This window comes from Vulpes lagopus, chromosome 5, assembly GCF_018345385.1.
Source record: "Vulpes lagopus strain Blue_001 chromosome 5, ASM1834538v1, whole genome shotgun sequence".
Taxonomy (NCBI): Eukaryota; Metazoa; Chordata; class Mammalia; order Carnivora; family Canidae; genus Vulpes; species Vulpes lagopus.
Window position 1 is genome coordinate 31,724,557 of NC_054828.1, and position 17,570 is coordinate 31,742,126.

The following is a 17,570-nucleotide window of genomic DNA, read 5'->3' on the forward strand; positions in this document are numbered from 1 at the left end:
ACAAATTCATTGCAATTTAAAAATAAAGCAATTTCTCATGTCATTAAATCCTCTTTGAAAGTCTGTATTTTAATGGTTGTATAACATTTCAAATGGATATACTATTCTCTTGTAGTTGCTTCCAATAATTTTGTTAATCAGCAAACTTGTATATAAATCATATCAATAGTTCTTAATACTGCCTTAGAAGAGATCCTTAAAGGGAGAACTACCAGGTCAATGGGATGCATTCTTTAAAAGTGCATCTTGATTGGTATTATTTGCTAGAAATAACAATTTATACTTCTATCAGTAGTGTTGGTCATTTCACTGTATCCTCACTTGCACAGATGTTTGTCATTTTATTGCAACTTTACTCAATTTTAGATTGAAATAATATCCCTTTAATACGGGTTTCTTTGATAAAGAAAAAATTTTATTTCATCTAAGATAAATGGTGTCTAGATGCTCTTTATATATCTTTTGTAAATATTTTACTTATACCAACATATAATTGCATACAAATCAACAAGGAAACACCAAACCTTAATAATAAAATAGTTTGTTTTTTTTTAAGATTTTATTTATGTATTCATGAGAGATACAGAGAGAAAGAGAGGCAGAGACACAGGCAGAGGGAGAAGCAAGCTCCATGCAGGAAGCCTGATGTGGGATTTGATCCCGGGTTTCCAGGATTACTCCCTGGGCCGAAGGCAGGCGCTAAACCACTGAGCCACCCAGGGATCCCCCATAAAATAGTTTTGTAGATATATACATTTGTGGCAAATAATTTCCCTAGTTCATCATCTGGCTTTATGCGTCAAATGACTTAGCAAACATGCTCTACATATATATCTAAGAGAAGTGAAAACATATATCTTAAAAATGTGTACAAAATGTTCATAATAGCATTATTCATAACAGCCAAAAAGTGGAAATAACCCAAATTTCCACCAACCAATGAATGGATAGACAAAATGTGGTATTATACACATACAATGAAATAGTATTTGCCCATAGAAAGGAAATGAAGTAATGACTTGTGCTTCAGCATGGGTGAACCTTGAAAATATTATAAGTGGAAGAAGCCAGTTACAAAAAGGCCACATATTATATAATTCTATTTAAATGAAATATCCAGAATAGACATATCTATAGAAATAAAGTAGATGAGTAATCAATTGCCTAGGGCTGGGGATGACAGGGTGGTAGAGATGACTGCTCATGGACACTGGGTTTCCTTTGGTGGATGAAAATGTTCAAAACTTAGTGATAATAGTTTCACAACCCACTGAATGGAAATTCAGTGACTTGTACACTTTAAATAGGTGAATTTACATATGTATGTATGTATAATATGTGTTTATACTCAATAAAGCTGTTTTTTAAATGCTTTGTGTTAATATACTGTAATCTTTTAAGACTTATAAAAAAAGTGAATTGGTCTCTTGCTCTAATTTTAGAAGTCTTTAATACGGCATTTTTTGAAGCTATGTTGTTAGATAACATAGAATGTTCAGGGCAATTACATCTTCTTGGGAAACTGTCATTAATATGAAATATCCCTCCTTGACCCGTTCAATGCATTTTGCCTAAAATTCTATTTTGTCTGATATTAGCAGTACTATGACTTTCTTTTTCATTTGTGTGGAACTATTTTTCTCCAAATTTCTAATGTCAAGGTTCCTTTTTTCTTTATAAGTATCCTGCACACATTACAGCTGAAACCTCCTCCTATTATGTCGGTGATTATAACTTTCCTCCATTTCTTTTTAGTTGAATTTTCTTTGAGATGAATGTTGAATCTTTAAAATGGCCTCTATATCATATGACCTTTTGTTTACACTGCCCACTTTTCTCAATTTAAGACTATATTCTAAAGAATCTCTTAACTCGATTATTCAATTCATTAATTTGTTTTTTTATCTATGTCCATTCTGTTTAGTCAGTTTGTTTGTTTTTCATCTTGACAAGCATATCTTTTAATTCTAAGACTGGTTTATTAATTCATTCTATCCTTGGTTTGTTTTATACATACAATAACCTCACTTATCTCTCTGTGAATATTCATTTTTCTTATTTCAAAGTCTACTGCTTATTCATGGTTTCATTGTTATTTTTTGCTTATTACATTTGGTGCCTCATTTTGCTATGGTAAGTTTTCTTCAATGTTCAGTGATTCTTAGCAGAAGATCATTCCAGAGTCCCCATTTGTCTGTGTATGCTGTTTTTTGTTACCATCATCTGAATCCAGTGATAATGTGGGGAATGTGGGATATGATGTCAGGTGTCAGGTATGCGCCAGGAGTTTGTCTTCCCAGCATGGGAGACTCCTTGAGCTTCCTGACAAGCAAGGCTACTTGAGGGATCTCCCAGCCTCTCTCTGGTCTCAGGGTTATACCCAGTGCTTGAGCTTGAATTCACAGGACATGGAGGGAAGGGGTCACTATGGGCCTACTTATTCCATATGCACCTCCTTTTCTAATAGTACAGGCTCCCTACCCACTACTTAAACATGACTCTAGTTTGAGAACACTATTGATCTGTATATTTTGAGCTGCAGCTCTACCAGGTTTTATCCCCATGGATATGATTCCTCATTCTTAGTATCTTTCAGGAATTTCTGAAATTTTATCCACCAACCCCTTCTTGTTTTCCCAGGTTATAAATTTTTCATGTAAGTATGTTTATATGAACACAAATATGTATGTGCTCCTTCTCTGTCATTTTCTAGAAGGTGGAGTTGTGGACATGCCAGTAGTAGTGGTAGCATAAGTAAAGGATATCATAAGTTCAGCGTTACCATCTTGATGACTTTCTCAGTGTCATCATTTGCCAAAGTCTGTACTCCAATTAAATGGCCATTCCTCTAAATCTCAGACTTGCATATCCAACTTCTTTTTGATATTTCTTGAATTTCTTACAGGCATCTCAACACATCCAAAACTGAATTACTGATCTTATCCCCACAAAATCTGCTCTAGTCAGACATTAGCCACATACCAGGACCCCTGGAGCAAATTCTGAACAACTCCCTTTCCTCCACTTACTACCAAGTAGTCCCTACAAAATAGATTTAACTTCTTTCCATTTCTCCCATCATCTCTCACCTGAGCTAGTATAACAGCCTCTGAATTGGTCTTACTGCTTCTCTTTTTCCCTTCTAAGCTACTGTCCCAAGATTAGCCAGAGCCAATGTTTAAAAATACAAATAAGATCATATCATTCCCTTGCTTAAAGCTCTTCCATTTCTTCTCACTGCTATTGGAACAAATTCCAAACTCTTTCATGTTAAGTGCTGTATCTCTGATAAATCTAGAGGTTAAGTCTCTGCTATTTAGTAAAGATTTCTTTGGGGGTCAGTAGCTTAGTAACCTGTCTGGGTTCTAGGAATCTGACTTCTCCTTTCTTTTTCTTTGTTCTACTATTTTGCTCAGGCATTCTATAACTTTATCTTAAATTAATAGTTATAATTCCTCTTAACTACAATGCCTGTATCATAAAACTGTAACAGCTATACTCATTACATACTAGGCATTTCTATCTATCTATATAGCTAGATCTGTCTCTTAAGCAACTATCCTTCCCAAATGAACAGGTCAACTCAAAGGTCTAGATCCTTTTACTCTAACTTGCTATAAAATGGGAATACTTCTAGTTAAGTCCAATATGTGACAGGTTAGTCCAGGCTTTGCCACTGTGTGATTCTGGGTAAAAATCCTAACTATTGTAGGTCACAGCTTCCTTTTCCATCAAATGAAGGGGTAGGGGTATATGATTTCTAACATCTCTTCCATTTCTAGTGGTCACAGATTCCATGCCCTAATATATTTCTTAGAGAAAAGTATAGAACCTATCACTCAAGTCCCATGAAAACTACACAGAAGATATTATTATTTTTTTTTTTTTAATTTTTATTTATTTATGATAGTCATACAGAGAGAGAGAGAGAGAGAGAGAGAGGCAGAGACACAGGCAGAGGGAGAAGCAGGCTCCATGCACCGGGAGCCCGATGTGGGATTCGATCCCGGGTCTCCAGGATCGCGCCCTGGGCCAAAGGCAGACGCCAAACCGCTGCGCCACCCAGGGATCCCCAGAAGATATTATTTTATTTCAGATTTTAAACAGACTTTCATCAAAGAGAAAAATAATTCAATTTGATCTTTCTGAAGACAAGCTACAATGGATTCACTTTGCCAAGATTTAGTGTTGTCTTCAACTGCCCAATGAACACACGTAACCTCAAGAACTAAAAATACAGTAACAACAACAAGCACCACTACCATTACTGCTAAGGCTCTAGCTCATACTAGGTAATGACCAAAAACTCATTATAATACTCAAATCGAAATAGGAAACAGAAAAAAAGAAATAAAGCACAGTAGGTACCAAAGGCTTCTTCCAGAATGGTCAATAAAGATCAATATTTCATACTGGCTTACACAAAGAGCCAACCCATCCCCCTTGCTCTGTTCCCTCTGCTTTTTTAGAATAATGTGAAAGGGAGAGGCTCTCTGGATTAAGTTACTAGTCTGATCTAATGTTTTAATAGTCTTAAAATCTGACTACAGTCAATTCTAAATCTTGATCCAAACCATAAACACCAGGAAAAAAAAAAAAAAAAAAAAAAAAACTCCCTCCTTTCCTAATAATGTAACTCCTAACTACCTTCCCATCAACCGTGTAACCTCTGAGAATGGGAAGCTATTCCCACCGACCCTTAATGACTACGCCAAGTCTGCATACTATTGACAGGTTTCACAAAGTAAATGACCCACACTGCTTTACCTGGTACATTCCAACTCCAATGTGCTTCGGCTCGATTTTCACCAGCTCAGCTAATGGGTCTTGTACGCGCCTTGCTATGGAAACTGAAAAACAGAAAATGAGTATGGCTTAATGTGAAAAGCAGTATCCAGATAATTACTTATGTTAGTCCCTTATAAAGTAAGTATTTAATTCCTTCCCTCTTTTCCCACACAGAGACCAACAATTTAACTACTAAGTATCAAAGTTTCCCTTTTATCACACAAAAAAAGTGAATGCAAAATTTCGGGATTAATTTTATTACCAGAATCTGTAGGTATTTCTGAGCACAAACAGATTGAAAAGATAATACAGTGGAAAAACAAATAAAATGCTTACTTGCTATACTTATATAATCACCTGTTCATTCTTTAAACACAGCATAGCAGGGCACCTCACACTTAAATGAACAAGTATATATTGGTTTTACTTTTAAATAATCCTGCTTTATTATGACATACATTTGCAAATCAAATATGTTATTAGGACTAGATCATGATAGTGATGAGCAACCGATGGAATCATATTTTACTCCAATCAGAGACCAAGTCAGTTGGCTAGTGAACACACTTGTTTTGCCTTAAATATGACTGCAAGATTAACTGTGAAGTGATCGGAGTCACAACTGCTTGTCTCTGGACACACTAAATTCAGTTCTAAATCACACTGCTTTCTTGACCAGCACAATCCACGTATAAGAGATTTGAGTTAGCTTCTAACATTACCTTATCTGTTGTCCATTCTTCCTTGGTCATCATTTCTCTCTCTCTCTCTCTTTTTTTTTTTTTACAAAATGTTAACAAAAGTTCATATCTAATTTAGCTTATAAGATAGATTTAGCTGGAGAAAACAAATTTAGTATGAATATTAAGGATGCTTCCAAGGGCAGCTCTTTTTTTTTTTCTTTCCCCAAGTAATATAGTTTCACATGGGGTCCTTAGAAACAGCTTTCATTTTCTAAATGCGAGAAAGCTAGTCAGTGTCATCTACTCATACAGAAAGTTGGGTGAAATATAAACTCATTTAGTGAAAACATTAAGGCTATCAAAGGAGATCCCATGCCTGTTCTTGTGTTATTTAACTGTTCAAACTCTGGCAACAGATGCCACCTCTTGCATGGGACTGTCGAATTCTCTTGTCACTGATTTGTACCACCTTCATCAGAGATAAGACCTACTTACTCTGTGTGCTCAGTTCACTGCATGGTCGTTCAAAGTCTTTTTCATATATTTTATTATTACTTCTAACATACAGTGACAATGGCAGTTTGCAAAGCCAGCTTAGAGAGTAATAAACTGGTATCATACAATCTGCTATCCCCACCAAAAGAGGCAGACTCCAGCCTCCAAGGCCTTCACATACACTTTCTTATTAAACCTCACAAAAGGTTAATGAGTGCAAGCACTGCAGGTTACAGGGAAGCTGCTCCCCTCCATTAATCACATGCATAATTACACAGTGAGAATAGATGCCACCAGGGAAACATCTGATAGTCTCTGAAAGCAAAGATCATTTCTTTATTCTAGCCTTTAAAAACATAATCCAATAAGACTGATTTTCAAACACATATATACGTTGTAAAAATACTTTCAGATTAAAAAAAAAAAAAAAAAAAAAAAAAAAAAAAAAAAAAAAAAAACAACAACCCAACCCACGACAGTAAACCAAGTGAAAGATACAGGCATCAGAACATTCACTGCAGGAAAGTATCAGAAATTCAAAAAAAGAGGTAAATCTTTCAAATCTACCTGTTCAGGAAAACCTACATTATGAACATCTAAACTTAGAAACTGGTAGTGCAGTTGTATAATTTGTTAAGTGCAAGTAGATTTCCATATTTAAAAAAAAATTTTAAGTACAGAAAAGGATTTTGACATATTTTCTACCTGGTTCCCTCCTAATTGGTTCACTGCTAGCATCTCCTTTGTGCATCCTGATATTGCTAAACACAGCAACAATGAACTGGAAATAATAGTATCTAGATGACATATTAATTTTCCAGTAAAGTCCTAAGGGCCTCTGGAGTTACACTGTCCCCAATAAACAACCTCTACATAGACCCTAATGTTCCCAGAATTGGCATTTCACCTTCAGGTGCTACTCACTCTGCAGAGCATAAGAACTCAAGCATGAAGAGATGGGAGATAGAAGGAAGAAGGAAAATGAACATTGTTTATTTGAAGGATTTTCTTGTTCATGAGGGAGGGAATATAAACATTGTTTAAAGTAGAACTGGAGGGACGCCTGGGTAGCTCAGTGGTTGGTTGAGAGTCTGCCTGCAGTTCAGGTCATGATCCCAGGATTCTGGGATCAACTCCTGCATCAGGCTCCCCGCAGAGAACCTGCTTCTCCCTCTGCCTATGTCTCTGCCTGTCTCTGTGTCTCCAATGAATGAATAAATAAAAAAATACTAAAAAAAATAAAGTAGAACTGGAAATTCTATGTCCAGGCTTTCAAGAGAAGATGGTGCTGGCAAGGTAAGCAAGAAAGGAGTTAATTAACAGTAGTAACACACACCTGTAGGTTGAGAATGATTAGGCTGACAACAGATTCCTTAAAGTAAGAGACAGGTAGCTCACATAAAAGGAGTTTTATGGAGTGTTGATAAAGAGAACAAAGAGAAAGGAAGAGTCACAACCCAAAACTTGGGGGCATATTCACATTGTGAGATAGAGAAGAAAAGGTGGACACAGTGAAAGAGGTAGAGAATAAATAGTGAGGAAAACAGCAACAGAAGTAAAAAAAAAAAAAAATTCTTGAAAATGTTTAGCATAGTTACCATATGTCCCCCAATCTTTACTCTTGTGTGGTATACACTCAAGAAAAATGAAAACAGATGTCCACGTAAAATCTTGTACATGAATGTTCATAGCAGCATTATTTATAACAGCCAAAAAAGTAAAAACCCAAATATCCATTAACAGAAGAATGAATGAACAAACTATGGTATACCTATACAATGGAAATTATTTGGCAATGGGAAGGAATGAAGTGCTGATACATGCTACAGTGTGAATGAACTTTGGAAACACTACAGTATGTGAAAGAAGCCAGATACAAAGACTGCATCTTGTAATGATTCCATTTATATGAAATGTCTGAAATAGGCAAATCCATAGAGACAGAAAATAGATTAGTATTTATCAGGAGCTGAGGGTAAGAGGGCAAGGGGGACCAATTGCTAATGGATGCTAGGTTTCCATCTGGAGTGATGAAAATGTTCTAAAATTGGATAGTGGCAATGGTTGTACAATTTTGACTGTACTAAAAAAACACTGACTTACACACTTTAAACAGGCAGGTTTTATACTATGTAAATTATATCTCAATGAAGCTGTTCTATATTTTTTAAATGTAGTATATCCAAACATATGCCAATACCACGTTGCCCACATGATGTCAACATATCTCTGTATCTGTTCCTAATCACCACTGTTCAGGAAATTCTAGTCAATGCAATTGGACAAGGAAAAAAAGGCGGCATAATTATCGAAAAGACAGAAACTAGATTATTATTTGCAGATGTTGGCTGACTACTTTGTTTTTTAAAGAGTTTATTTATTTATTCATGAGAGACACAGAGAGAGAGAGAGAGACAGAGACATAGGCATAGGGAGAAGTAGGCTCCCTGCGGGGAGCCTGATGCAGGACTCAATCCCAGAACCCTGAGATCATGCCCTGAGCCAAAGGAGACGCCCACCCAACCACTGAACCACCCAAGTGCCTGATGACTGACTAGTTTGGAAAACCCAAGCAAATCAACTGAAAAAAAAAAAAATCAGAACTAACAAGATTTCAATTGGTTGATACCAAGACAACGACTAATGCAGCACCATATGCCATCAACAGCCAATTAGAAAATTTCATGAAGGACAATCCATTTACTCTGTGTGTGTGTATTTTGCCTATGAGTAATAAAGTGTACAGAACTTGGATGAAGGTGCCAATATAACAGAATTCCAATTAAATGGCTCTAAAATGTATATGGAAAAAAGGAAATGCCTAAGAAAAGTGCAATTAAAGAAAGATTAAAGCAAGTATCATCATTAGCTACAGTAATTGAGAGTCTTGACACTGTGGCACATCAGACAGACCAATGAAAACAGGACAAAATCCATACAGGAATTTAATTTTTAATAGTAATAATGTAACTCAGTGTGTAAAGGGAGACAACTAAACTGCTATTGAACAAGTGAGGCATTAGAGGGAAAAAAACAGGTTAGTTACATCAAAAGGAGGGAAGGGGAGGGGACCACGGACCGAGGGCTAAATTGTAAGCAACTGGAGAGACCTCATAGGGTCAGGCAGGATATACAGGGCTCAACTACATACACAACCATGTGGAGTGACCCTGGAAGCACCATTCCCCCCTCATGCAAAATGTGTCTTATATCCAAAGGATTAAAAGAGTTCCGTGGGTTTTGGTCTTCAGTTCTATGAAATATCTAGCATCTCTGAGCTTCCGAAACAAATAAACATACTGCTTAAATGACTGGACTAAACTGTATTCTCTTAAATGTTTGCCATATTCTGTTATCTAAGAATACCAAAGTAGAAATTTTTATTTGTCAAGTCCAATATGCCCCTCATTTTACCCCTCCCCTTGTCATCACACAGCAACAGAGGAGGATAAATAAGACTTCCTGTGCTTTTTTCATTCAGCAACTCCAAATAAGATTTTTTTTCATTATAAAGCTTATTAAAATGTACTTTCAATAAATGATCCTGATCCTCTAATTAATAATTACATTTTTAAAAAAAATATGGACAAAACCATTGACCTAATAAAAATAATCTTTATCTTGATTTAATCTTGTTATCTTGGTTGTGGTTACCTGACTGGTTTAAGCTTACTGAAATTCACAGATGAATTTAAAAACTCATCTAAAAAAGGTGAACTGTACTTTACGTCAACTTCATTTAAATGAGTGAAATATCTTTCATTTCTCTAAGGATGTAAAAGTTTTTCTTCCTTTTATATAGTCTTCATTTCCTCCAAGTGGCTTCTGTACTACCCCCCATCTGTCTTTAATAGTGTAAGTTTCTTTACATGCTAGGTGACCCTTGGCTGTCTACTGACTCTAAGTGCTTTGCTTAAATATGTGAAGTTTATCAATTGTGGGCTTCATAACATGGTGATTTGGTACATTTCTTGTGGACCTCTGATCTTAGTTTCTTTAGGTATTTTCTCCTGAGTAGGTCAGAATTCCCCTATCTCCTGCATGGAAGATTTAGTCCTCTCTAGGACCTCTACATCAGCATATAAATAGTCAACTAATCCCTCTTTTTTCAGTAGGTATCCCCACTATCATGTACAACCTGTGTCCTCCAGGAAAGAGACTTTCTGTTTAACCCTCAGCAGAGAAAAAAATCTCCAGTATTCTGCAAAGGTGCAAGAAGGACAGTCACTTAACTGCGTGGAATGGGAAATCTGTTTGTTTGTTTGTTTTTAATTGATGTGAAATTCACATAAAATTAACTATTTCAAAGTGTACAATTCAGTGGCATTTAGGATACTTACACTGTTGTACAGTCTATCACCTCTATCAAGTTCCAAAACAGTTTCAGTGCCCCAAAAGAAAACTCTGTACCCATTAAGCAGTCCTTCTTCATTTTCCCCTCTTCCCAGTCCTTGGTGATGACTAATCAACTTTCTGCTCCTACAGGTTAGTCTATTCTAGACATTTCATAGAAATATAACCATACAATATGTGGCCTTTTGTGTCTGGCTTCTTTCACTTAGCATGTTTTCAAGGTTCACCCATGTTATGGCACATGTCATACTTCATTCTTTGCTATGACTAAAAATAATATACCATTGTTGGATGTACCACATTTTGTTTGGCCATTTATCCACTGATGGTCATTTGGGTTGTTTCCAGCTTTTGGCTGTGTGAATGGTGCTATGAATCCTTGTTTTCAACTCTTTCGAGCATATACCTAGGAGGACAATTGCTGGGTTACGTGGTATTCTATGTTTAACTTGGTCTAATTGCTTTCTACACAGAACTTTCAATCAATCTTCTTACTTTAGACCTACCTGCAGCCCTCCCAAGATACTTCTATAAATAATCTGGTGCATTTCCTGAACCTATAAGGGTTCCATGATCATTTCAGATTAGTTCTCGGTTTTCTATGTTGTCTTAGTATTCAATTTTCTCAAGTTGGCTAAATCATTTATTATTCAGCCATCTGCTTTCCTGCTTCAAAATGACTGTTGCTGATCTTTCCTCTCCTATTCTTGTCCTAGAATGTTTGTGCCTTCCTTCTATCATGTTACTGTCACTTTAATGGGAGTTCAGAAGGGAGTAAAGGAATAACAGGTGCACTCAATCTTCTATTTTAAGTCAGAAATCCATAATAAACATTTTAATATCACCTATCTACCATTCTGTCTATCCAATTTAAATGCCTCTCATGTATAATGAACTTATTATGGGGAACTATAAGCATATATAAAGATAATCTCTCTCAGTAAGTTGACAAACTGGTCAAGAAGATACAGTAATATCAAGGTCACCTTCTTACATATGTTAACACTGTATGAACATTAAGGTTCTGTTATATTCTGATACAGTAAACTTATGGAGGGCTGAAAGGGGAAACCCACACTCATCAGTAGGATAGGTCTCAAATGCAGTATAAAGTCATCCCTGGTATCAATCACTAGGAAAGAGAAGGACTTCCAGTCAGAAATGAGGAATTGACAAAGAAGTGGACCCTAGAAAACCAAGAGTGGAGACTGAGCTTCTTTCAATATTTGCCTCCAGGACCAGTTCTTGAAGGCTCAAAATGTCTAGGTGGATGTTTTGAGTTGATATGGATCAAACACAATCAGTTATTGCCGTGTGAAAGCAAGCTAAGACACAGAAGGAGGATATATCGCAGTGAATCCCAAATTGAAGACACAGCCAGAATTGAGAATCTAAGTAATTCGGACCATATAATGATTCCTCTTTTTTATTATTTCCTAGTTTCAGAGTCTTGTTGGAATGTTGTAATCTTGCTCTATAATTCTATTGGCAGTTATGTATCCACAGAGGCCTGTGGTGAAGAGGAAACAAGAACCCCCTTAACAGTGGAAGGTCTGAGAGATTGCCACTCTCTAAGCAATATTTCTTTCAAATGTTTTTTTGGAAGATTACCTTTCAGTGCCAACTTAAAAGGTTCTGATTTATTTTATGTTTTGAGAGAGAGCACACATGTATGAGTGGAGATAGGGGGGAAGGGCAGAGGGATATAAAGAGAGAATCTTAAGCAGGCTCCACACTCAACGTGGACTCCAATGTGGGGATCAATCTCAGAACCCTGAGAGCATGTCCTGAGACAAAAATCAAGAGTTGGATACTTAAGTGACTGAGCTACCCAGGAACCCTTGAATTTTATTTTTTTAATAAAATATCCTTTTATTATAGAAGTACACAAGTATTATATATGCACTTATGTGCATTATATAATTATAATGTGGTTATGTGGCTTCTTTAAGACTCAGTTTATGAAAATAAAACAAAATAAACCTGGTAACACATTTACCATAATGTTTCACACATATTAGGTGCTTAAAAAGATTAGTATTAGCAGCTCCCACTATGATTACTATATCTCCTCCTACTACTATTATTAATGTTATTGTTATTACAAGGTAGGTATCAAAAGAGCACATGGCAAGGAGGCAGAGACCACATTGAGCTGCTGTGATAGGGGAAAGCTTCACAGGAGGACCAAGATTTTGAGCTGGGATCTGAGTTTGAGAAGCTGATCATTTTAGACAGGTAATGGTATCATGGAACAAACAAGTGAAAGGAAACTACAAGCTCTTTTGGATGTCAGAAATAGGTTTCTAGCCTCAGGCAAACGCAAAAATTTTCAAATATGTATCTTCAAGTATAGATTTCAAGAGTAGCCAATGAAACTTGATGAGAATAGGTAAGGAAAAATTTTAAATAAAAAGTCTCTTTCTAACAAAGTAGTCTAAATATCTATTACATGTAAAAGTGCTCTGACCAGATTTAATATTTCGCTTATAACAGAAATTGCTTTCACTAGACATATCGAAATATCTCAATTTCTTCACACACAAGATTTTAACTATTCCACAAAACAGAAACCAAAGCAACTTAATACAACTAAAATCAAAGCAGGCTGTTTTAAACGTTAATGACTGCCCCTATAAGCAAGACAAGAGAAACTGGTCACTTAATAAATATTTAGCAATAAACCGTGCATGTTTATATATTTGTACTATATTTCTGTTAATATACTAATTTTTAAAAAAAGATTTTATTTATTTATTCATGAGAGACACAGAGAGAGAGAGAGAGAGAGAGGGAGAGAGGCAGAGACACAGGCAGAGGGAGAAGCAGGCTCCATGCAGGGAGCCCAAAGTGGAACTTGATCCCGGGTCTCCAGGATCAGGCCCTGGGCCGAAGGCAGCGCTAAACTGCTGAGCCACCCGGGCTGCCCGAAATGCTAATTTTTGTCAATAAAAAGCTGTAATAAAAAATATTTTGTATAATAATAAGAGATTTGGAGTACTTTATTAGTTTTATTAAAGCATTTAATTTTACTAAGGTTGTTTTGGGCTAATTTTTTTACTATACTCTTTAAAAAACAATATTCTTCCTCTTCCACAGTTCTAATTATTACTCCAATACTTTTCATTCTAACGTGCTAATTTTTATGTATATGTTTCCTAAATATTTATGAAAATTAAATTTGGACATTTAATTATTTTGCTTGCTAAAAAGAGAAGTCCTTCAAAATAACAAACCCACATGCTTTTGTGACAGCCCATTGTTTCTTACCTGCACTTCTCAAATTAGGGTCCAGCCCTGGCATCTCCTTGTTAGCTTCAGGGCTGACACTGTAGATTGATGCCCCTGCTTCACTGACAATACTGAGAAGAAAGAAAAGGGGGAAATATCATTTTCCAAACTTTTTGCTTGGTCAAAGAAAATTATTGAATAAGACTAGTTTTTTTTTTTTTTAAGATTTTATTTATTTATTCACAAGAGACACAGAGAGAGAGAGGCAGAGACACAGGCAGAGGGAGAAGCAGGCTCCATGCAGGGAGCCCGACATGGGACTTGATCCCAGGACTCCAGGATCACGCCCTGGGCCAAAGGCAGGCTCTAAACCACTGAGCCACCCAGGAATCCCAAGACTAGGTATTATGAAAAAAAAAAAAAAACAAAAACCTGCAGGGTAAAGCGTTCTCTTTATATTTCGACGGTACCTATAACATTTAATTTTTCAGAAATAAAGTGATCAAGTAAGGTTTGTGTTCTTCACAGAAGAAATACACAGGTTTCAATCCATAATGAATTCTATCAGTAGTAATGACACAGTTTATAGATGAACAAATGGATACTCTCCTCTAATACCAACTTTGAATTTCCAGAATATACTGAGATTCTCGTGTTTATAATCTATTGTTGACTAATACTTATGATTCCCAACTGAATCACTCTAAAGCATCGTGGAGAGCATGTGCATATGTGTGGATATGTGCACATGTATGGATATATACAGAAACCACTGCCATAAACACTCCTGTGATTATTGCTCAATTATAATGAACAACCACAATGTGGATAGGAAAGGGATCAGACAGGATATTATTCCACTTCTTTTCAGGAGGGTCTGAAATAATCCTTTTAATAAACGTGAAGGCTTTCATTTCAGGCAGGTGTTAAGCCATTTATTTAATCAAAGCATCACACACATGCTTCTCTTCTTTGGCTCCAAATATTTTATAAACCACAATAAGAACAGTCTTTTACAGCGGACATGTACACAGTACTTGACATCACTATAGTTTATTCAACATTTTTAAGTTAGAGGTATTCTTAATGACATAATATGCAAAGAAACATCATCTACCCGAAGTATTCATGATACCTGTGGCTCTACCACAAGACCATCTAGGTGTCAAGATTCAAAAGCAGAAACATGTTTGTACTTGATTTTTCTTTTTCCTTTTTCTCCTTCCTTCCTTCCCTTCCCTTTCTTTCCTTCCTTCCTTCCTTCCTTCCTTCCTTCCTTCCTTCCTCTTTTTCTTTCTTTCTCTCTCTCTCTCTCCTTTCTCTGTTCCTCAATATTTACTTCAATTGTGAGACAAATTTAGTGGATAACTTTTAACATATTGCCCCATTGTAACAGCTGAACACGAATAAGAAAACTATGAAACAGTTTGCTACCCCTGTCTTTTAAGAACTCTTGATTGAACTTTGACAATTATAAACCACCAAGAATTGAGAAGATTATTTGGGTGATTATAAAGATTATTTTTTCTTTGCAACCAAGTCTCCTGTCCTGAATTTCATAATAGGAAGATGAACACTCTGAAATTGTTTATCCTCATCAAAACTATCATCATGATACAGAAAGAGGTAACTGAGTACATATTACACGCAAAATACTAAACAAACCACTTTATAGACAATATCTCATTTAATCTTTTCATGGTGATTTTTTTTTTAACAGAGAAGTAATTGCCCAAGGTCATTTGGCTGGTAAGCTATTGAGCTAGATTTGAACCTTAATCTGCTTGAAACCTAAGTCTGAACTTGTAACCAGCACAAGTAACTTCTGAATAGCTTCACAACCTCGCATTAAAATGAAAACCCATATTTTTGTGCTAAACAGTAAGTGTAATAACATATTTTTAAGCAAGAAACATTTTCTTCCTTTCTTATGTGTCTAAGGTAGAATATAAAGCATGTAGAAGGTCAAATATATTCTATAATTTCAGAGATAGTCTTTAAGATTAAAAGGTAATTGTGCTTTTTCTCTAAAATAAGATTTAGATTCTGCTTATCTTCTACTACATAATGATCAAGGAGAAAATGTAATGTCAAAGAAAGCTTGAAGTGACGAAAACTCTTATGTGGCATAATAGAATGTTAAAACCAATACTCTAGAAGGGATTTTTCAGTTCCATTAATAGTGGTACTTTCTAACCTGGGGGCCTTGGTCTTTTGGATAGGGAGAAACAGGATTAATTAAAATTGCGTAAGAAACACTTGTGTTTATGCACTTTTTTTCTAGTAAAAGGAATTACAGTTTTCAGTGACTACTTAAAGAAACCCATAACCCCTCAAAAAGTTAGGAAGCATCATCACAGGATAAGAATATTCAGTTACTGGTCGTAGAAAATTTGGTTTCAAACACAACTCAACACTCAAGTCTAAAAAAACTGGAGTATCCATGAAGTGCAGGCTGGACCTACTATTAAGGGAAAAGAATACCTAAAAAAAATTTTTACCACAAAGGCTCCAAAATTGCCACTATTAAGTAAAGGGAAATGAAGTGGTAAATAAAAATTCCAATTAACTATGGGTTTTAGCAGTTTGGTACCTGAGAATTTGCTGGGTGATTCACTGTCTTTTGGAAGTTGTAATTCTCAATAGACTGGGAGAAAACTGTTGCAAAGAAAAACACTCAGATAATAAATATTCCTCCAAATACCACACTGCCACTTCTTTTAAACAGAGGAATACAAAACAGATGTGACACACTGCACTGAAAGATTTTAGATTAACGTTAATATTAAATCAATACAAAATGTAGTAAATTTCATATGCTTTAGTTATTACATAGCATGAGTCCAATAAATAGGTCAGTACTAATGCTAGTAGAACAGAATGCTCCAATAATCGAAATGAACAGAAAAATCTCAACACTGATTTCTTCAATACACAACATATAAGGACCTAAGAAGTGTATGTGGCAAGTTTAAATGTAACAAATCAAGCTGCGAGTGGTGACGATTTTTTCCAGAAGTTTCGAAGAACAAAAGTATTTATAATGACCCACCCCCATTTTGTTTGTTCCCATTTGGATGTCAAGGATAGATTACTCAGAAAGTATGCTAAATTTTATATGCCACTATCTGTTTATTACAAATTTCCCAATAAACTATGAAAAAGTATTCTCATGTCTAATATGTTTTGAGAAAAGCAAAAATGAACTCTACATAAAACTCAGACAGCTCATGATTTAATAAATACCATATTCCATAAAACAAATTTCTCCCAGGTGTAAAAAAACTGGGCTCATAATCTTAGAATTTGATTACTTTATTTATTTTGCCATAAAGCAGACAAGACTGAGCAGAATTTATTATTTGGGGGAAATTTAACTGACACAGCTGTAAATGAACTGAAAGTTCAACATTATTACAGTGCTCTGAAGCCCCTACAAGTTGCCAGTGCATACAAATACTTAAATATATATATATAGTATCTCAAGTGTTTAAAAAAATGTAGGTACATTTTAGAAGCTACCATTGGACTTACATTTTCCCAGATATATATATTAATGTGCTAATGGTCCATTACTAAATACGTATTTTTAAAAACAATCAAATTCAGCATGATTTTAGGGTCTTCTTTATTTTTTTTTTTTTTTTTTTTTTTTTTTTTTTTTTTTTTTTTTTTTAAAAGATTTTATTTATTTATTCATAGAGACACAGCTAGAGAGAGAGAGGCAGAGACACAGGCAGAGGGAGAAGCAGGCTCCATGCAGGGAGCCCGACGCGGGACGCGATCCCGGGTCTCCAGGATCACACCCCGGGCTGCAGGCGGCGCTAAACCGCTGCGCCACCGGGGCTGCCCTAGGGTCTTCTTTATTAAAAAAAAAATACAAATCACATACTCAAAACTAAAAAGCAAGTGAAATGCCCATAATAAGAATGCATATACTTTTAAATTCATTCTTAAAAATCTTAATAAAAACTCTAAGTTAAAAATGCTAAATTGTTGTATCTCAAGCAAAATTCAATG

General features: G+C 35.6%; 1 protein-coding gene across 14 annotated transcripts in view; it reads right to left on the bottom strand.

Moving 5' to 3' along the window:
- SRBD1 (S1 RNA binding domain 1) overlaps positions 1 to 17,570 on the bottom strand; it is a 320,333-nt gene that overhangs the window by 202,497 nt on the left and 100,266 nt on the right. For all 14 annotated transcript variants that reach the window (XR_005987873.1, XR_005987872.1, XR_005987874.1 and 11 more), the window contains exons 15-16: positions 13,590 to 13,681; positions 4,768 to 4,850 (exon numbers count right to left, since the gene is read on the bottom strand). Coding sequence is in view for 3 of the 14 variants with exons in the window: in XM_041755611.1 (XP_041611545.1) it covers positions 4,768 to 4,850; positions 13,590 to 13,681 (175 nt within the window). In the remaining 11 variants the exon portion in view is untranslated. The remainder of the gene's footprint in view (positions 1 to 4,767; positions 4,851 to 13,589; positions 13,682 to 17,570) is intronic.